The sequence below is a fragment of the Puntigrus tetrazona genome, chromosome 6 (genome assembly GCF_018831695.1).
Source record: "Puntigrus tetrazona isolate hp1 chromosome 6, ASM1883169v1, whole genome shotgun sequence".
NCBI lineage: Eukaryota > Metazoa > Chordata > Actinopteri > Cypriniformes > Cyprinidae > Puntigrus > Puntigrus tetrazona.
In genome coordinates, this window is record NC_056704.1 from 3,069,168 (window position 1) to 3,090,749 (window position 21,582).

General features: G+C 36.1%; 1 protein-coding gene across 5 annotated transcripts; it reads right to left on the reverse strand.

Annotated features, from left to right (window-relative positions):
• Nucleotides 1-534: 534 nt before the first annotated feature.
• Nucleotides 535-21,323, reverse strand: pld5 (phospholipase D family, member 5). 5 transcript variants are annotated; one of them, XM_043241092.1, is made up of 10 exons: nucleotides 21,048-21,323; nucleotides 7,877-8,013; nucleotides 6,773-6,956; nucleotides 5,322-5,430; nucleotides 4,870-4,997; nucleotides 4,384-4,581; nucleotides 3,293-3,444; nucleotides 2,268-2,433; nucleotides 2,068-2,158; nucleotides 535-1,848 (listed from the first exon to the last, which is right to left on the reverse strand). In XM_043241092.1, the coding sequence occupies exons 1-10, from the start codon at nucleotides 21,213-21,215 to the stop codon at nucleotides 1,598-1,600; spliced, it is 1,584 nt and encodes a 527-aa protein (XP_043097027.1). In that variant the 5' UTR covers nucleotides 21,216-21,323; the 3' UTR covers nucleotides 535-1,597. The 5 variants fall into 5 exon arrangements, with proteins under 5 accessions (XP_043097027.1, XP_043097028.1, XP_043097029.1 ...); XM_043241093.1 differs by lacking the exon at nucleotides 21,048-21,323 and adding an exon at nucleotides 10,917-12,737; XM_043241094.1 differs by lacking the exon at nucleotides 21,048-21,323 and adding an exon at nucleotides 10,917-12,736 and having other exon boundaries at nucleotides 7,877-9,414.
• Nucleotides 21,324-21,582: the final 259 nt, after the last annotated feature.

Consider the following 21,582-nt stretch of genomic DNA (forward strand, 5'->3'; position numbering starts at 1 on the left):
TTAAGTTAAGTTAAAATAAGCATGATCTGAACATAAAGATTACACCTACTTGAAACCTTCTGATGCAGAATTCTGCGCAACAGCAGTTTCAAATGTTTTACAAAATACATAAACTAAATACACAACACTTTGCATTTTACCGTGTAATTATTTAACTCACACGGCAAAGCTGTCTGAGACATCTCGTTGAGGTCTGGGCAAAAAAAACATCACGATTCATATCCAGACCACGATGCATGATGGGATATTCGAGATATCCCGTCAAGTGGCCAGGACCGCAAATGTGGGAAGTCATGTGTTTAGAGAGAGCATTGTCCAATGGATTTCCGTGTGTTCACTGAGCTGGATGTGAAGAATGAAGGAATACAGGCAATTTGTTATTGCTTTGCATGTGCCAAATAAATTGCTCCCCCGAGAGAGGCTTTAAATTGATTTGGTTTTGAGAGATGTTTGCTGACAGTCTGACACAAATTACTCAACAACAACAGTGCGAAATCAATGGGACATATGTTGCCTATTTACGACTGCTGGTCAATTTTTAATGAACTCTTTAATATTTAATTATAACAGTCAGTTAAGGTGCTATACATTTAATCACTTCAGAAATTGAGCATTCCATGTAAGAAAATCAATATCTTGTGTACATAGGGCTATAATTCAGTTTATTATATATGACCTATGCGGTTTCATTATACACGATTGTATGTAGATGCATTGTATCATAGGAGGTAGTCATCCAAAAAGCAACATCAGCATACATACAGTATATAAGGCAAAACATGCTAAAGCATCAGGCCACAAACTACTGAGAAATGCAACATATATGGCCTGTATTTAGTAAGATCAGCGATCAGTAGCGACTGTTTAATAAAAACATTACTGTTCCATTGAAACAGTCAGTTAAAGGATGATATAAAGCTACATATTAAAGCTACTCCATAAAGCTACATTTAAAGGGTGTAAGCTTAAGTTAGAAAAACAGTCTCTTCTTGTGCGTATGATTGTACATTACTTCAAGGCTGTGCATGCTGCATCATGTAAACATTTTATATATATATACACAGTGTCAGATGTACCATAATATCTAGTCAATCAGAAAGTCATGAAAGCTACAGTATGAGGCCGCATAATTGCGGATTTTTCCAAAATGTCTATTAGTAAAAATGTGCTTGATTTTAAAAAAGGATGACTAATGAACATCTTGAGAAAAGTAATATACACAGTGATTATAAAATTTTTGCAATGTCTTTTTTCCATTTTTGTATTTTCTCTGAATGATTTGGTTTTAAAACAAGAAAAGCCTAAACATTGGAGTAAATGATTTCCTCAGTTCTCAGTTAATGGTACCGAGTGTTTCTCATCCAAACGAGCATGCATTATATAACGGTTTACAATATTTCTTTGAAAGTGCTGTACTGTCGTTTTAAAAAAGAAAGCATACGCAAACGTCTTTTCCTTCACAGAAGTCCTTCAGAGATTATTATTCCGTTCAATTGACGGCATTTGAAAATTCAAATGGTAAAAGTCATGGCGCAGATGTTCTGAGGCACAAAGTCCTTGGCTTATTGGTCCCGCTTCAGAGAGAAATTGGTGCCGCTCACTCATGCTCCCTGCTCTCTAGTTTTGTCTTTAGAGCTTGCAGTTTCTGCCTCCCGTGTTGGCTCTCCTGAAGGATCATGCTGCCAGAGAGCAGGCTTATTGTGTAGGGTGAAAACCAGTCTCTTTCAAAAGCAGCAGTCAGCTGCTCTACAATCGAGTCCTGCCCTTCCTGCTGGTTCTCTGATTCTTGAATCACCAGCCCTGCTCCTGCGTTGAAAGCCAACTCACTGCCAACCCAGTCCAGATTCCCTTAAATGACAGAAAATTAGAATAGTATTGTACTATATGATCAAGTCTACGTGAACATGACAAAGACAGACACATGCCTCTTTATGCATATTTATTTTTTTGAATTATTCAGTTTACTGCTATCCCTTTTAATACTACATTTAATTAAATTATAATATATTATAATATAATATATATTTTTTGCAATACACACTAAATGAATTTGCGTGTGTGTCTTACCGATGTATGCTGTGTTGTCCGTCACCATAAATTTATTCTCATTTATCCTGTGCTGAAATCCTCCCATCTGCTCTTTGCCTCTGTAAAATCTCTGATTGAAAACAGACACGCTTTTGTAAAATATAACATATTTTCTAAAATATGTAAATTTATGTTTGGGTATGTGTGTGTATAAACAGATCAATAGATTCTTTTCTCACCACTTCTACAGAGCAGGCTGGCAGTCCTGTACATAGAGCCTGCATTGATGTCATGAAGTTAAAGGTCAGTGGATGTGTGCGTGTCCACAGACTGATTAAGAGACGAACTTTGACCTCTCTCAGTACTGCGGCCTCTCGGAGCATCTCGTCTATTGGGGACCAGTACCTGAATCCAAAAATATAACAAGTAGAATGCTGATGCATGCAAGTAGCATACAGAGAAGTCATAAATGCATTTATAAATAGGTCCACTGATTTACACATCAAAAAATCTATTTTTACTATCTGTCTTGTTTTCCAGTGAAAATAAATGTCTTTCAAGACCATTTCAACTGAGAAGCAAAGATAAGACCTTTTAAAGATGCATAAACCATTTAGATGCATAAACCTGCCAACGTATGACAATGTTTTTTTTTAATTGAGCGATATATATATAAATATATATATATATTTATTTATTTTTCTTGGCAAGAGTGTTTCACAAGTAACTCAAGATGAACAGTCTTGTTTCGAGAGCAAGACTCGATTGAGGAAATGGGTAAACTTGATTAAAATTTGAAACTGTATATCAAATTGAATAATTAGTTGAAAAAATAAATCAACCGATTTTTGTTAAGATGGCTAAAACACAATATAAATATAGCTAATGATAATAAGCATGTTGTAAAAGATTGAGTTTTAATCGTTTTTTTAATGACTTTGAAAAAATAAGTAAAAAAAGTTCATTAATATTAAATAGTGCTGTCAAATGATTAATCACATTTTTTTTTGTTTTTGTTAAAATAATATAATATATATATATATATATATATATATATATATATATATATATATATATATATATATATATATATATATATATATATAGTTTGTGATTTTCTAAATAATTATTTAAGAAAAAATGTATTGGAAGTTTTTGCTTTTTTTAAATACAAACACTGTTAAACTGATCATTTCCTTTAAAAACAGCCATTTATTAACACTGAAACATAAAAATGACCTGTGCATGTGAAAACCAGCATTACCGTATGATCGGTGTTCCTCTGAAGCTGCGGTTGACTAAGGGCAGGTAATCAGTTACAGAAATGTAGATGAATCTCTTGGCTTCTCGGATCACATGTCGTATGGCATCTAAATCTCTACTTCGACCCTTGGGGCAAAACAGCTCTGGTGATGTCTATGAAGAAATGTTGGGAAACAAAAGATAAAATAGCATGTTTTTTTCCAGCTTCAGTTCACACCGCCAGTACACCAGAGCGAGGTAATGAGATGGCCGTCTGTGTACATACATCATTGTCAGGAGAGGAATTTTATCACTGAGCTAGAAATGTCTCCCAGCAGCCTATAACATTACAGCACAATTCATTTGAATGGGATGATGGATGTCTCAGATGTGTCGAGTAAACATCCTGTTGCTGGAAGGGAATAAAGATTCATTACGCTCAAATTAGAATCCGATGGCCAGTGTCTTCACATGCGACTCAGCTTGATGTGGAACAGAGTCACCGGAAAAATTACCTGCAGAGTGAGTAACCCATGGGATCCAATGAAAAGGCAGTTTACATTAAAAAAAATCATTGTAATAAGAACGGACACAGATGTAAACACATTTCAGTGCTCACGGAACTGGATAATTGATCAAGACATGTTTATGCAATAAAATGTCAAATGCATGAATAAGTCCTGTAAGGAAATACTATTACACACACACACACACACACACACACACACACCATCAAATGCTTGGGGTCTGTAGAAATGTATGTATTTTGAAAAAAAAAAGTATCTTAGGCTCACCAAGGCTGCATTTGCTCAAAAATACAGCAAATATATATTTATATATATGTATATATTTACATTTAATTTGGCAGTCATAACAGCATGTAGGGGCTAGATGTCACACGGGGAAGTTCAGGAAGAACTGTATCTCTGTAACTATAAGATTTACTGTATAGAGAGCATTAAAAATAAATCTGCCCCGAGAAGTGGGTAGCAGGACACCGAAGATAACACAGTGAAACGTGTGGCAACTCTCCCTTGCCTTCCCTTTTCATTTTAAAAATAGATGTACACTGGCAGATCAGACAAAGACTAGAGAGTTATGTATTGATCTCACCGACACATAGGCAGAAGCATCTGTATTGTTGAGTCTGAGCTGAAGCGGCTCGTCTCTGCTGAACACGGCCGTGACTCTCTTGGACCAGATTGAAGGGATGTAGTCCCTGTACTGAAGCTGCCAGTAGAAAGAGAAGATCCTGTGCAGGTCCAAAGCCAAACAACTACAGTCGTACACTATTACTCCCAGCTCCTTCAGCTGAAAGAAATAAAAACAGGTAAAATATGAAACGGGACATGTTTTACTTGAAAAATACGTTATCTGCTTTGGTCCATGATTCAAATTTACAGGGCAGCATTAATCAAAATTGAACTTTTAAATACAGTAAAAGAAGAATGAGCTTTCTCTATTGATGTGTATGAATGGAAGTCAACTGAATAAAGAGTGTACTGTGACCATTAAATGCTCCCAGGTTTCCTTTTTTGTTGCGTTTTACAATAGCTCTCATACATCATCCAAGAACTTTTCAGGGCTGAAATTCTTTACCTTGGCCAGCGCTTTCCAGTTCATTCCAGCACTGCCAATGTATATGTGCTTCCTGTCCACCACCCAAAAGGAGGAAAGCAGTCTTCCTCTGGTGAGGGCTGTCATGTTGACGTAGTGCACTTCTGCATCTGGGTGAGACAGAGAGCCGTGTGGGCAATGGTCGGGGAACTGTTAAGCGCTCAACCTTGACGAGAGATCTGTCTGTCATTCAACTCTGGCATAAACAATATTGCACGTTCATGATGTTTTGACCTTGTGCGTAGCCTTGAGGGACCGGAGCAGCGAAAAAGCCCAAAGAGTTATGCCAGTTTATGACAGACGGATGCCTGTGTGTGTGTGTGATCTTACGCGGTTTGCCTCGAGAGAACTGCTTTAGTACTGTATTCGCCACTTCAGCAGACACAAATCAATGCATCTCTTAACATTACTGTGAGAGATTTGAGTTCACTTACAGCGGTCAGACATGCTCTTCAGCTCAATGGAGTTGGGCTGGTCACTGACGATCTTTAATTTGACACCTCGGGACTTCAGGCTCAACAATCTCTGAAACAAATACTGGCCCTAGAAAATATAAAAAGATTGTAGGATATTAATTCTATGTGTGCGATATATGCCAGTGGCTATAAATCAGTCTTAGGTGTAGAATTCACCAGTATATAATCATAAGTACAAGTTCAGAAAGAAAGGCACAAAAGCATTGAGGCAGTGCCTTTTCAAAAGGTACATTTTGTACCTATTAGATTCAAATATGTACACTTTAAGTACTAATATTTACCTTTAAGGTACCAAAACGGATCCTTTAGGTACAAACTTATACCTTATGAAAAGTAAATGCATATGAAGAATATATATGTACTAAATCAGTTCTGTCATGACAACTCCCAGAGAGATCAGCCTGATAATATTCATGGATATCTCATTATTGTATTTGTTCTTGGTGTAATACATCAGCAGCAAGGCAGAGCTTGTACCGAGATTTGCTACTCTTAATACATCCATGTAGAAAATACTGCTGCTGCACATATAATATATAAATAACCCCCATATATAACATACAGTACATGACATCGCCCTGCAGCAGGTCTATACAGGTGGAGCTGGGGGAGATGGAGGGTTTCTGCAACTTCTACAGCAAGCACTGGCCAATTATTTGAATGTTGAGCAGCAAGCTCATTGGCTGCTGATGCCAAAAGGGTTGAGCCATGCCAGTAATGATGTGATTATATCAGACTAAGTTAGAACCTATCGGCCTTTGCGCTCTAGGGTTTAATTACAAAGCTTTTTATTAGCCTTATTAGCCAATATTAGAGTTATTTTTAAATTCCAATATAATTGTGCATTTGTATGAAGCCCTAAGCAATAATGGGGATAGTACAAAAAATAACCAGATGGGAAAATATATTTAATTCAATTGCAAAGCATTCTCTTGCAAAAGTATTGCGTTCCTCTGAGAAACATGAATTACCTCACAAAATATTTGCATTCACTTAAAAAATATTTTTGTTCTATTCTATTATTTTTATGACATTTGTGTTGTTCTACAACAATTTTGTGTATTTTTTTTTTACCATTACCATTAGTGGCTCCATAAATGTACGCTTAATCTTTAAAGTCACTTATAAATTGATGAAACTGATAAATAAAATCTTTAGCAAAATCACAAAATAAAATGTTCATACTTATGCATTAGCATTTATTAAAAACAGGTATTTGTAATATCAGTGTATTCTTTATAAAGTTAAACCACACCATTTTTTGGACCAATAGTTTGTCTAGTTAATTAACGTTATTATAAATAAGGTAATTGTAACTATATGGTTAATGCAACATATCAATAAAAAAGAATCACTTTGTGATACTTGTTGACCATGCACATTTACAGGGTAACAGTATGTGAACTAACCTGATAGGAAGAATAAAGCCGTGACCCCTGATCAGTGGAGGTCAGAGCCCAGTATGGTGACACTATCTCAACTGACAGTTTTGCTTGGTCCAAAAGGTGGTTGAGACCCATGGCAAGCGGGAGATGGGTTGAACTATTGGGGTTGATTGACAGCTCTCCTGGGATGTTCTCCACAAGGACAATGCTAAGAGCACATTATTGTAAGTCAGGAAATGTTAGTTTGTGTAATATGTTCATAGTTTTATGTACAAAACAGTATACGCCGAAATCAAAACGGAACCTGTTTGCTTTCTTTCTGCACATATGATTCAAGGTATGAATCGTTGCTGCATATTATTATAAACTGTTGGGCAGTCAGTTCAATCTTGATGATTTGTTACGATCTTACATTACGCTACAATTATTTATATAGCAGACATGCTGCCATATGACTTTCTTAAGAACAAAAAAAGTGATATATCGTACAGAGAATGAATGCGGAATATAAGTTACAAAATGAATGTCCTCACAACAAAGCGATTTATCTCAAGTCCCGTGTGAGAAACAAACTGAATTTTAATTGATTAAATGACTGAGTTAATCATCTCACCTTGGAATTTTCATGAGAATTATTGCTTTAAGACAGATCTTTTTTTTCAATCAGTCACTTCAGTTCTGAATGATTTGTTGATGAGTTCAGCTCTCTGACTGAATGAACGAGCGGTTAACAGCTCACCAGAGAGAACTTATTTTTGATTAAATTTCGGTCTGTTCTTGACAAAAAGCTATGGCATTGTGTGGCCTCAGGAACACAGCAATGCTATTTTTTTTGTTGAACGTTATGCAGTCTTGAAGTATGAAAGCTCCAGTCTTCATTTATGTTGGATGAGATAAAGGCACAACTCTCATTTTTGAGTGAACTGTATCCTGTTAATTCAGCCATGAAGTCCAAAACTATTCCTAATCAAGATTGTATCACTGCCAGGATGTTGGGTAAAGGTAGAAAACACAGAGCTGAATATGCAGTGCTCCCTGGTGTGCTTTTTGGTTTGTTATATACTGTACACAATATGGACAGCAGAAAATATCATTACCAGGGTATGATCTGTGAGAACTGCTTCTTACCGACAATTTTTGCTGCAGTTCTCCTCAGTGACACCATCCTCATCCTCTCCCCAGATATCCACAGCAGAGAAAATTAGAGCCACCAGGACAGCAAAGCAGCAAACCAGTGCAAACACAGCAATACATTTCTGCTGGGACTGCATAAGACATACAAAGAGAGCTCTGCCGATTACACATTCCGGGTTTTAGATAACTTTGTCTCGACTTATTTGTTTCAATTATTAATATAGGGTTTCCGACTGGTTTCCGACAGCTTAAATTTGCAGGGTCAAGATTTATTGTATTCAAAATTCTACTTCTCTGCTTCGGAATCCTTTCCTAGCCTAGAGAATGATAGAGCGTCTCTGTCAAATTTCCTCCCGAATTCTATTACATAGAAGAATGGCTTTTTAAAAAAGAGCTTTGCTTATATGCTTGGTGGTTTTTTCTAAGGTATTAAGGTAGATTAATCTGTTGTTGGTGAGTGTTCTCACTATGCAGCATTCTCTCCAATCCGCCGCTGTAAACAAGCATCAGCACGAAACCTAGGAAAGCTTCTATAAATATTAATGTGGTCAATGGATAAAACGTTGTGTGTGCTGTAGGGCAGTGGTTCTCACATGGAGGGTCACCGACAGGGTCGTGGACAGCAGGGAAAGAACAATACTAAATGTGAATGCTAAATCATTTAATTATGGATATTAAGGACGGTAAAGCATACAGTTTTAGCAACGATAAAACTGTTTGAGGTCAGTATGATGTAGACATTTTCGGTATTAAATTCATAAAACGTAAAGACATTTGCTGTCATTTTACTTTCTATTTATCGAAGAATTTAAAACGTGTTACAGATTCTACTGAAATATTAAGTACTAATATTTTATTTTAACCAGAAGAGATTCTCTGAGACTGTCCTGTCCAAAATGGGCTGCAATGCAATCAGTTCAATTACATATCACTGAGTCATCTTCCATTTGCAGAGCAATTTTAAAATGAATAATTTTAAATGATTCAAAAACAGAACATTTTGCAATTTCAATTTCAATTAAAGAAAAATCCAATCAGACGGAGCTGAAGACTGCAATAGTGATGCTGAAAATTCAGCTTCGCCAACCATGGAATAAATTATATTTTAAAATATATTCAAATGAAAAACAATGATTTTAAATTCTGTTACTGGACTGAATAAATATTGAATAAATAAAGCCCATTGCCATCATGAGATAACTCAACAGTAGGGAAAACAGATTGTTGTCATTGGGCGTGTCCATTTATGGAAATATAAATACCTATCGATATTGGATATTAAGAACATTTTGTTTACATTTGTACCAAAAAAACCCTATGGTGTTTTGTCAGTGTTTGTCAGAGGCAGCGCTGTAATCAACTCAAAACTTTGGATTTTCCCTCCAAAAAAAAAAGAAAAAGAAAAGTGAACACAAGTGATTTGATTTTTGCTTAGCACTGCACTTCCCTGAACATATCTCCCCTGAGAGAGATCGTCTCCCATCCCATCTGCTGGCCTCCATCAGAGTCCTGGCTTTACAGCTGTCTGCCGACTGACATATACATCATATATCATTTTCCTCTGAAGGAGACATGCAAAGTGAAGTTTAATTAAAAAGCAGGGAGTACACGAAGCGAGCAGATTAATGCACGGCATTAACCTTCTTACAGTTAAAATGGATTTGGTCGATTAGTGCCCTCTTTATTACCCTTACACACTCATGTACAGTACAGTCATAATTGACTTTACGTTTGGACTTTTACTTTATGTTAAGTTTGACATTCAAGATAATATTGAAGGTGTTTCCTTTACATTTATGATTTTTGAAGCTTGTTTTTTCGATTCAGCAGCACTGGGGAACGTCGCTGAATACAGTGAAGTATCTGTTTATTTCAGCCTTTACAAAGTTTTTGGGGTGTTTCAGACCTTTAAGAGAATGTGATATTTTGAATTCATGTTTCAGTATTTTTTTTGTCAGATTTCTTCCACTGTAATAAAAATTAAATCTTTGTCTTGCCACAGGCAAAAGAAGGATTAAAGCTGTCTGTAAACTGAGACTTTCTCCGCCGGAAGGGAAATATGTCAAATTAATGCTGTGTTTGCATGGAGCTGTCTGTGCTGACGGCTTTGATTGACAGGACGATGTGCTGCTCCTTCAAACCTTATCTGTTACTTTTCAGAGTTCAGTCTTGCCGAGTTAAGCTTTTTAACCTACAATCAAAAAGGCTTGACATGCAGCTTAGTCAGACTACTGTAAACCAACGTGCTGTACCTGCGGATCAATGTGTGAGAGAAAAAATGATTTAAAACATATTCTCCTCTCGGACATAATCTTATTCAACAAAAGAAAGTAAACCAGAGAAACTGACAAAATGTAATAACACACATACATAGTGTGTTTTGTTTTAAATAAAATTTCTATTTTAATAAATGTAATACATTTTCAGGCCATATTTTCTATTATTATATTATATTATATTATATTATATTATATTATATTATATTATATTATATTATATTATATTATTAAAACAAACCAATGCATTTAAATCATTGTGAACACATCATTTTGGGTTTTTCTGTATTTGTGAAATAAAAAAATATATATAAAAAAACTATTTGGTAAAAGAAATATTAAATACATACATTTATGTACATTATACATATATAGTCCTATATATATATATATATATATATATATATATATATATATATATATATATATATATATATATATATATATATATATATATATATATATATATATATATATATATATATATATATATATATATATATATATATATATATAAATTATATACATAAATTTACATGTTTACATAAATTGCACACATACATACATATGTGTATGTGTTATTTTTCCCAAGCAAATAAAAACCTACGCTGACAAATTGGAAAGTAATGCATGTAATTGTTTCTTGAGAGTTTTATGAGTCACCGAATATTGAAATCAGCTGAGCAACAAATCATTTCATTTCAATTTAAATGCAGACTTTCTGCAGAAACACTTGAAGCCTGAAAGTTAAGCCTCACCTTCATGATGTTCTCCTGAGTGGCAGAGCCTGGCATAACAGCTTTTAAGTTCCTTCAGACTTCAGGAAACATGGAAAACGAGACGCTAGTGCATTTCATCATTGTAGTCTCCTTGGTAACGTGTCCCGCTCAGCCTCTCTCTCTTACGCTCATCACTGTAATGGTAGTGCAAGTCCACGGAATGATATAGTGGGTGATAGATAGTGTGCCTTTTGTTTAAGCACCCTGAGCTCACGCATGCTTCCAGTGGCTGTGTGGTTTCCTCGCCTCAACTCCATAGTGATGGAGACAGAGAAAGAGAGAGGAGGAGAGAGAGAAAGACACGGTCCACTCCCTCTCTCGAAACATCCAATGCTGGGCTAACACAGAACAATCCCCCTCCCTTCTGCATCTTTCTCACCTGCCCTGTGAAGCAAAACTCTCTCGGCAGAGTGCAAATGGATTTGGCTTTAGCAGAAGAAAGACAAGGGGGGGAAAAATGTTATAAAATGCAACCTTCTGACTCCAAGCATCTCTAAGGTATTGTCTCTTTTCCTTCCAGCACGAAAGAGGGAAGATCAGCGCAAGCATAAATGAGCTTGACGCGTTCACCCTATAAATAATTCAGCATCGTTACAACTGGCTGGCCAGCTCCTGAACTAATCTATCAAGTAAGTTGTTTATTAGAGTCTCTGGTATGCAATCTCAGAATCTGAAGGAAAAACCCCAGAGGAGATCTTATTAATACCTGTCTTCTCTCAGACAGCAGGTTACATTCAATGGCAAGCAAACTGACTTTTTTCAGATTGTTCTCAAGAGAAATGATCCCAGTAAAGTGTTTCCGAATAGATGTCAATGTCAATTATGTCTCAAACTAAGCTTACTGGGACAACACCAAAGGTCAGAGAGCTCACATGCTTCTCATCAAAAAACAATTATCCAGACTAAGCGTTCTACTACGGTTTTATAGCTCTGTACTCATGCTGTAATGTCTCATTTGTGTCTAATTTAGGATCGTTAAATCTGCCTGGCAAAGTTGTGAGCTGATCTATCAAGCCAGACTTGTACTGTTTATAAGATTCACTGAAGTGCAACTCCTATGGGAAGGAAAAATGTCTCGAATGACACAAATGTTCCTTGAAACAGTAAATTAGAACAAATTGCTTATACGTTTTAGGATTTTATTCCTGTGGTCTCAATTATTTCAATACGAACTCTTTCAAAACCAAATTATCTGAACTATATCCACAAACATTTTAAAGCTCTAGATATCTAATTTTAAAACATTTTAGAAAGTGTTACTTTAAGATACTCATATACGACTAGAATATTTATTCTTTAACTGATTTTTTAAGAGTTATTTTTGGCTTTTTTGCATCTGTCATGACAAGACAGGAATCATATCTGATATGACAGGAAGTGAAGTGCTATGATATGGGAGAGGGATCAGAAAAACTCCACAAGTCCGGATTTGAACTCGGGACGCCAATAGCACAAAAGTGCTGTATGTTGAACATTGTTACATTTGGAATTACTTTTTAAAAATATTTTTATATTTTCATTTTGATTTAGATTTTTAGTTAATTAAATTAAAATATTTAATCAGCCTTCATAAAAATGCCTTAGAAAAAAACCCCATTACAATGGAAATTACATATTTTGAGACAAGTCAGAGAAAGTTGAGACAGCTTAAATATGCATTTTAGTCTTAGACTAGCCTTAAGCATGAAACCAAGGCTAAGTGACTTATTAATAATTATTAAATAATTGTAAAATAACAATTAATTAATTGCAACATTTAAGAAAATATTTCATTACCCCATAATTTACACCAATACCTGTATCAACACTAATATCTACAGTATATTGTTCAGTTGATGTTGTTTTGGACAGTGGGGTACTGTTGATTCAAAAAGGTTGAGAACCTCTGCATTAGAGAAAAGGAAAAGAGTGTTCTGATGTCTCAAAAACAGCTGTAAAGCACGAGAGATGCAAAAAAGGGCAAGAGTTTGAAGTAATCAAAGTTTTCTCTTGAATCACTCCGCAGATGTTCCTGGCACATTATCGTAATGGAATAGAGCATATGCTGCCTACAGCAGGAGACTCCTGCTGAATCTCACCTCACTTACACACTGTTAATTACTGCCTATACTCACGAGAAACAGACAACCTCCTTCACTGGGATTTGTATCATTGCTTAACAAGATATCACCTTCTTAAATCAGTGCATAGTCTTCTCAGTCCTGTGATTACAGAGTGGAGTTTGTGGAGTAAGCATATTTAAAAACCAACTAATTCCTATTCTTGACCACTTTAGTCAGCAAAATAGAGACGCTGATAGACTTGATTGCACTTTCGATGGTGATGCATTGAGGAGAGCTGGCAGAACGTTAGACAGGAGATATATGCACCTGTGTTTTGGGACATTCGTTGCGTAACTTTTCATCGAGAGCGAAACGAAGCGGGAACGACCCTGCCCATGTAACCACAAGTCAGAATAGAGGTCACTGTCAGCGTGACGTCCATTAGTTACAGCTGAGCCCCTCACCTTAAAACGCCAAGCACTCCATCACTGCACAGCAGATGCACTTTGTACATACAGCAGAGTGCTGGAGCACATTGTTTATTTATTATATGCAATATGGATTGATGATGATATGGATGATGATTTAAGAAAAAGTGCAAATGCCTAACTGCACAGCACCAACACTCTATGTTGATTATACTTTTGCAAAAAAAAAAAGTGTTAACGCAATAATACTGAATTAAAAACTGAGAGAGTGAAAAAGAGAGAGAAAAAAGAGGCCGGTTGCCCAGACAATGCCAGGTGAGTCATTTCTCCAGGGAGAGGTGAAGCAGACAGGGTGTAATATATAATAGAAATGAGCAAAGCAAACTTGACTGTGTCCTTCTCTGACAGGAGTAAAACTTATTTTAGGCCTTGGCACTGTACATGCACAAAAACAATCGTTTTTTACTTCTATGGTTAGAATATAGCAGCAAGATCAACTAAAAAAATGCTGGTTCTTGTAGTCAAATTAGTTTCATTAAATGCAATGAATCAAAAATGTTGACAATAAAAAAGCCACACAATAAAGCAAGTGAAGGATTAAAGGAATAGCTCATTCACAAATCCGACGTTATGATGTTTTTGACTTGAAACTGTTCTAAAATATAGAGGTCTCTATCCATACTATCGCTTACTCAAGTGAAAAAGCTATTAAATCTGAATCAGGAGAGAAATACTCACAGATCAAGCATTGTTTACCAGAGAAAATAGTCCAAAAAAATTCTTAAGTATACGATATCAGAGGAGAACAGGGAGAAAAATCTTAATATGGATTATGAACTCATATTTTGGTTGTTTTCATTTCACTCTTTCGGACTGGAGTGGCGTGTATTACTTGGTGAGCTGGTGATGCAATGCTACATTTCTTCAAATCTGTTCTAATGAAGAAACATACTCATCTACACCTTGAAATGCCCGAGAGTGAGTAAATTGTAGTTCCTCTGTGCGCTATTTCTTTAGATTTACTGTTTTACATGTAAACGACTGCCTAGCATCATGTCTAGTTGTTCCTGTCCTACAAAATGCAATAAATGTATGAGTGTGGATCAGTGAGACGTGATTCCTGTAGTGGCAGATGTGTCTGCTCAGCATTCAAAACATGAACGTGATGCTAGCAAGATGATGAAGGTTGTACTTTGTGCTTTGAAAATGCTGTTGAAACACAAATAGGTACTTACACGGTAATAGCACAACCGTCACGCATTTCAAAGTAACACACAGTAGGTGGTATTTTATTCCTGCGTGATCCAGACTCACTTTAGATGCAGAACGAATCTTTGGTTTTTAATGATTTGGACAATCGGTTGAGTGGATCGTTCAAAACGCATTAAGACAGTCATTTGTTGCCACCTACTGGTGAAACAAAGTAACCTAAACCTGCATAAAGAGTCACAGAATATGTAAAAAATATTTAAATATATAAAACATATATGGTTCTAGAGCATTTTCAGTAACCACAAAAGTAAGGTAAGAAAGTTAATTTAGTGCGATAAATGCTAAAGTAGTACATACTTGGTTGAATATAGTTAATAGTAAGTGTATGTTGAATATAATGACGAACGTGTGTGGTTCAGCCATTTCTATTAAAACATGTCTAACATGTTTTTAAATATATTTGCAATCTCAAATTTGTAATCGCAATGCTGAGGGTTAGTACATTCAGTTCTAATATCGCATAACACACTACAGTTTAAATTATAATCGAGTACTTTACTTGCACTTTAGTATGCAGGTGGAGACTACTTTCAGCACTATAAAAAAGTATCTAAAGTAACCTTAAACCAATTAGAAGCACTGAGCTTTAACCCAATACATCAAGCCATCATCTCGTATATTGACCAGAGATCATTTTCAAGATAACTCCATCTTTCCCAGCCACAACAGCTGTCAAAATCCAGGCAGGTCACATCCTGAGCATCCTTACGGAATTTATCCAGGACAAAAGATTGGAGCTGAAGCATCCGATCCACAGCAACACGTCTGGCAGAAGGGCATCATTAGGGGACAGAGCTGAGACAGTCTTTCTCCCACAAGACTCATTAGGACCGCTTTACCTGACCTCCCTGTCCACTGCTGAGTTGAGAGATCCCACTGCATGATGCACAGCGTTCAGAAACCCGATCGGAGTGTAACAACACATGCTTCCATGCATTATTAATCAATATGAACGTTGGCTGTGATTTTCATGAGAGCCTTTTCTGGGACGTCAGAAAGATTCCTGTTGTAAATGCCTGACTCATTCGCCCCTGCTGTGCGTGTGTGTGTGTTTTAAGGTCAGCGAATGTGTGTGGGCGTCACACATACTGAGGGTCACATCGGTGTATAGTGTGTAAGCTGTGCTTCTGTCTGCAGGGCGTCGCACTTTAAACCCAGGGAAACAGCAAACGGTCAGGCTGACTTTGATGAAAGGGCAGAATTCGCCCGGTAAGTTGCACAGGAAGATCTTCAATGAGCAAAAATTGATATAAATGGGGGTTCCACATGAGAGACTCATAAAATCACTGCGCCTGTATTGAAAAATCAGGCAACGCTGAACAAGGTCTCATTATTTTTTATATGAAAAAATGGCTGGAGAGGGCAAGTATGTTTATTGCTTCTTTCTTTTTTACACTGGATCATGTTTTTGCTTTTATATAAATCATAGGGAGGAGGATATTCAACATGCATGAATTATAATGCTGATCCTTTTATCTCTTATTATAAAATTTTGATTCTAAAATCTGATTGAATGATCTGATATGAAGCCAGATTCCTAATATTCCAAGGACAACAAAGGCACAGATATTTAAATACAAAACCAAATATTTGCAACTTAAGCCAATGCTAATGAACTATAATAATGAGCTACTGTTATATATGGATATATTTTCAATTCTGAAAAATTTAAGTAATATTAGCTATGGGTATACCACTGTTTTACTAAAATGTTCTACAAAATAACCAAGACAGTTCAACAAAAAAACTTTATTTTGTGGAAAGCACAGTGATAAAGATGAGAGAACAGTAACCGCCATAGTAAATCTGAACATTTTGGAGGGTCACAGCAGTCTGAAATTAGTAGAAGGTGTAGAGGCTTATGGTTGGAATGACTTCAGCAGCTGCAGGATATCACTAGTTTAGAGAGGTATAGTTTGGAGAGGTAGAGGTATCTTTGTAACACTGTCGACTTTATAGAAGTGGCAATCGAAAGTCAATGTCTGGTTAATATCAAACCTAAAACCAACTTTACCGTGCTTCTTGGTCCACTCTTCTTCCAGTTTCTTCCACAGTTCCGTAACTAGGGTTTTTAAGCCATTACCTTCTTGTCAAGGATTTTCTATAGATTTGCCAAATCAATTAAACTTGCTCTCAGTTCTCCTCTCTACACACAGCATTCTTCAGCAAAGGTGTGCATAGCCTTTTGATTCTTTCAGCTGATGAGAGGATATGTAACTGCATAGAGCGCTCTCCGTTCACCCTCTCTTAAACATGCCATCCTTACCCTGTTCAACGCTGAACTGACAAGCAATTCCAGATGCAATATAGAACCGATTTCCTGCTGAGGGTTTTGGCATTATCTTCTCGTCTTGTGCATTTTCATGGATGACCAGACTTGAATTAATTTGTGTCATCGTAATCTGCAATATTCAGGATGTCCTATCTTTTCTTGCAATGGCTGGCAAATGGTCACCCTTCTGGCCTTTGTCCTGACAATTTCCTATCATATTGTAATCTCAGTGAAATTCGGACAGTTAAATACTCAAATAATTAAGGAAATTTGCATTCAAATTAAAGCATTAAAAAGTTACTCCTCCCTAAAATGAAAATAGTTGTCATTAATCACTTTCCCCTATGTTGTTCCAAACCCGTAAAAGCTTTGTTTGCCTTCAGAACTCAATTTAAGATATTTTGGATGAAAACAGGGAGGCTCGTGACTGTTTCATTGATTGCCAAACAATTGCGACCTCCCGTTTTTTATCTAAAATAGCTTATATTGCATTCTGAAGAAGAACAAAGCTTTTACGGATTTAGATCGATATAGGGGTGAGTGATAAATTACAACATTTTCATTTTGGGGCCTCTGCGCCCCCTTGCCTATATTTCATTCATTCAGACTTATGTGCCCTCTAGAAGCTTGTGTTCTGCAAGTAAACGGCACATTATTGTGGCACAAAATCTCTTTACGATTTTGACTTCAAATATTTTCTCATGGTGGAATGATCTACCCAACTCAATCCAAGCAGTTTAGCAAAAAAAACGATCTCTTCCATCTTTATTTTACCGTCTAAATCATGATTTTTTACTAATAATTATAATTTGCATATGGTACATAGTTTTATGTTGTGCCAAACACCACACCTTTAGCGATAATGTACAGCTTATGCATGCTTCCTTCGTTACACACTGTACACGTTTGTACAAGCCATGTTAGAATCTAAAAGAGGTGAGTGTGTGTGTGTGTGATCGGTCTGTCTAAGGACAAGATGTCCCTCCTGAGCAGAATACTTAAAATATCCGAAGCTTTATCTCAAAGACTTCAGTCTGAACCCAAAGGCTAAACAGAGCTCATTTAAACAGGAAGATCTAGAGCCAGGAACGTAACCTCTGCTTTGATCAAGCACTACACTTTTACAACAGCCAAAGGTGCTACATTCTCAGGTATAGTGGGCTGGCTATGTAATTGGGTTTTAGGTTAAAGGAGAAGTCAAAGATTAGGCACTGAGCATGATTTATATTTATATAAAAGAAACAGAGAAGCAGAAAAGGTAATCAATTCTTATCGGGGAAGGCACAGCGCAGCATACTTCCCTTCAATGCTAGTCCCGAGTGGCTCATTTCACTAAGAGAGAGAAAGACATGTAGAGACGGACCCAGCAAGCCAAATGAGAGCGCCTGCTACAGTACACAGCTAACAGAGAACATGCTCTGGTTTACTGCAGCCTGCTGGCATCATTCCGATATAAGTCAACCTCACAAAACTTGCCCAGGCCACACATCACCCCAAATGCAAAAGAATTCAAAAAAGAAAAGAAATTACTCTTTTATCAAATTCTCAGCGATTAAAGTTTTGATTCTTTCTAGATCCTCATTACTGCAATACAGCATCACACTCTGTATGTATCACAATTTTTTTTTTTTCAAAAATAACATTTTGACTGCTTATGCCCTGTCACCTAAATGATTTACTTAAAGCAATCTTTTAAACATTCCGTGAATATAATTAATAATTTGATTACCTATTTTGTATACAAAGTAAAAGTATATTATTTTGACTGTATTTTGACATTTTACATTGTTGTGAAAAGGGATCAATAGGTAAGATGTACCCATCCTTTTTCATGACCATAGATGGCACTAAATCTCATTTATAGAATCCACCAAAGAGGGAAATTTTTTAAATATTTTTTCGATGTATCCAAATAAACAGATTACATGCAGGGATGCAATCTTTATTTTTATAAACTGAAAAAAGTGCTCAGTGCATGTTAAAATCAACAGATGAGTAGGTCATGCAGGACCTTCCTCAGTGTTTACATACTGAAATGGTTCATTTTAATATTCAATTCCCTTTTTTTCATATCTAGTCCATATGTTGGTTGATTATGCGATTATGCTTCTGATTAATGTGTGTATAAATAGTACGCCAAATAAAAACATGTGCTATAGATATGCATATACACATATACAGTATAAACCACAAGGTTTAATTTTTATTTGACATATTATTTATATGCCCTTTCAAGAGACTAGACTTATGATTGATTGTATGGAGATTTTGATTTCTTCTTCTTCTTCTGTATCTTCTCTGGAAATGAACTGAACTGACTAGATAGACTAGATAGTGTGTTGATATGTGAGGAATTGAATATAAAAATGAACAGTTTGAACTGTTTCATTTTATATGAATAAAGAAGAATACCATTTCGGTATGTAATCCATTTCCTTTGGTCCATAGCGATTGTAAAATATATATATATATATATATATATATATATATATATATATATATATATATATATATATATATATATATATATATATATAATCATTATTACTGAAAACATACATGTTTCATATAAATGAATCCTCCTTTTTACTCTTTTGATACTAAATCACATTTAAGCACATTTACAATAAATCTTACAAATCATTAATAATAATAAAAAGTAATAACAATCACAATCGATATAATATAACATTTTGTCACTGCATATATTTTATGTTGAACATTAAAAGTTATATCAATAACTTTTTAACAATATGCTGTCATACAGAGATAGCTGTCAATGGAGATTTATGGACACTGTGAAATATTTATAATCGTAGCTTTGAAATAAAATGGTTATATTTTTGAGGCTCAGTGTTCCGCTTTGGATTACAGAAGACAGGTCCTGTTTTGCATGTTCGCTGGTGTAAGTGTTATTTAAATTTATTGATTAATTCCAGAATATATTACAGACATTTTCATTATTTTCCATTACCTATAGGTCAGCCGAGTGGAATCATTTAATCTGAATTTGCGGTTTTTACTGTTATGACAAACTTTAAATAATTAAAATATTTGCCTAGGTGTCACGTTTTTGGACTCTTTTGTTGTTGTTTTTGCCTTGTCATGTGCTCTGTATGCCCTACCTTCCGTTCGTATTAATTATATTATTGTCTTCACCTGTTTCTTGTTAATTTAGTCAATTTCCTTGTGTATTTAAGTCCTTTGTGTTTTGTATTGAGTTTGTCCGATCGTCAAGGTCCTTACGTGTGGTTAATGTTCTGCCTGCCTGCTTATATATATTTATTTTGCCCGTTTAGAGAATTAAATCTGTTTAAGTTTATTTTACTTGTCGTGTGCTCCGTACGCTAAACCACACCCGTGACACTAGGCTATATAGATATTCATATGCTTGAGATGTATGTTTTTTGACAGGTATTTGAAAGAATAAAATGCTGAATTATAAAATGTAACCTTTACAAAAATCAATCAATTATGGTATTAGATGTAATTTTGCTCTACATATACTTACATCGTATTGTACGTGTTAAAGATATTTTGTTGCATTTAAAAAGTTAATGCATATTGGAATTGTTCTTTGCATTCTTTGTGCAAGTAACATTTCTATGCCAATAGTTTAAACCTCTATCAATCTATCTATCTATCTAGACAGATAGATGGATAGATAGACAGATGGATGCTTGAGCTTGTAGAGAGTCTAGTGAGATTGATTTATAAGCTCCTGGACTTCATTAAAAATCAGAAAGTGTTTTGGCATCACTCATGCTACAGGCTGCAGCATTAAACGCCGGACATGAACGTTCTCTCAGCTCATATCCAAAAACGCATACTTCTTTCTTGTTTCTTACATATAGACTCAAATCCTTCAGATAACATTAAAACCGAAAATGTTAGTTTGAACGAATTGCAATTGTATAGTGTCAAAAACAATATATTCTCCACACAGACACACAGAACTGCCAACTACACCTTGGTCAGGACAGTGTGTGCTGTGTGTGCCTTCATGGTTACAGGTGGAGTGTTTCTGTTCTGAGGGGAAAAGGGCAGCAGTCAGCAGTTACTGTCAATATCAGCGGTCGTTAAAGGTCAGCCTTACCCGTTCCATTCTATCTCGTCTTTTAAGCCAGATCATAGCAGAGTAGTCCTGCTGCTGGACGGAGCTGAAGATGTTGTTACCCTGCCGGGTGAGAGGCGTGGAGAAGAACCCCGTTTCGGGTAGACCCTTCATCACTGGACCCTCTGAAACAAACCTCCTATCTTGCATTTTCCCCACTTCTTCAAGTATCCAAATACTCCTATTTTATCTCCACAAGATGTTCACCCTAAGTAGTTCGCTCCCCGAGGAAAAGACTCTAAGCCAGTGCTAGCAGCAAACGCTGTGCTAGACTGAGCCTGATTTCTTTGGATTTTTATCCACACACAGGCAGAAAGGGGTCTCCCTGTCCTGTTGGGAGGGGCTGGCAAAGTCTGGGTGGGCACAGTGACTAAGAAAGTGTGTGGGAGTGAGTGGATGCATAGACCCCACATCCAGCACCTGGTACCCTCCCCTCCACTCAGTGTGTTCGTGGTGCTCTGATGCATGACTGCGAGTCCAACACACTCACACACAAGTAAAGGAGCATCAGTGAATA

Coding starts and splice junctions, on each gene's coding strand:
- pld5 (XM_043241092.1), bottom strand. CDS start 21,215: ATGCAAGATAGGAGGTTTGTTTCAGAGGGTCCAGTGATGAAGGGTCTA. Junction 4,998..5,321: donor GAAGAGCATGTCTGACCGCT/GTAAGTGAACTC, acceptor TGTCTCACCCAG/ATGCAGAAGTGCACTACGTC. Junction 2,159..2,267: donor CAGCCTGCTCTGTAGAAGTG/GTGAGAAAAGAA, acceptor GTTTTCAATCAG/AGATTTTACAGAGGCAAAGA.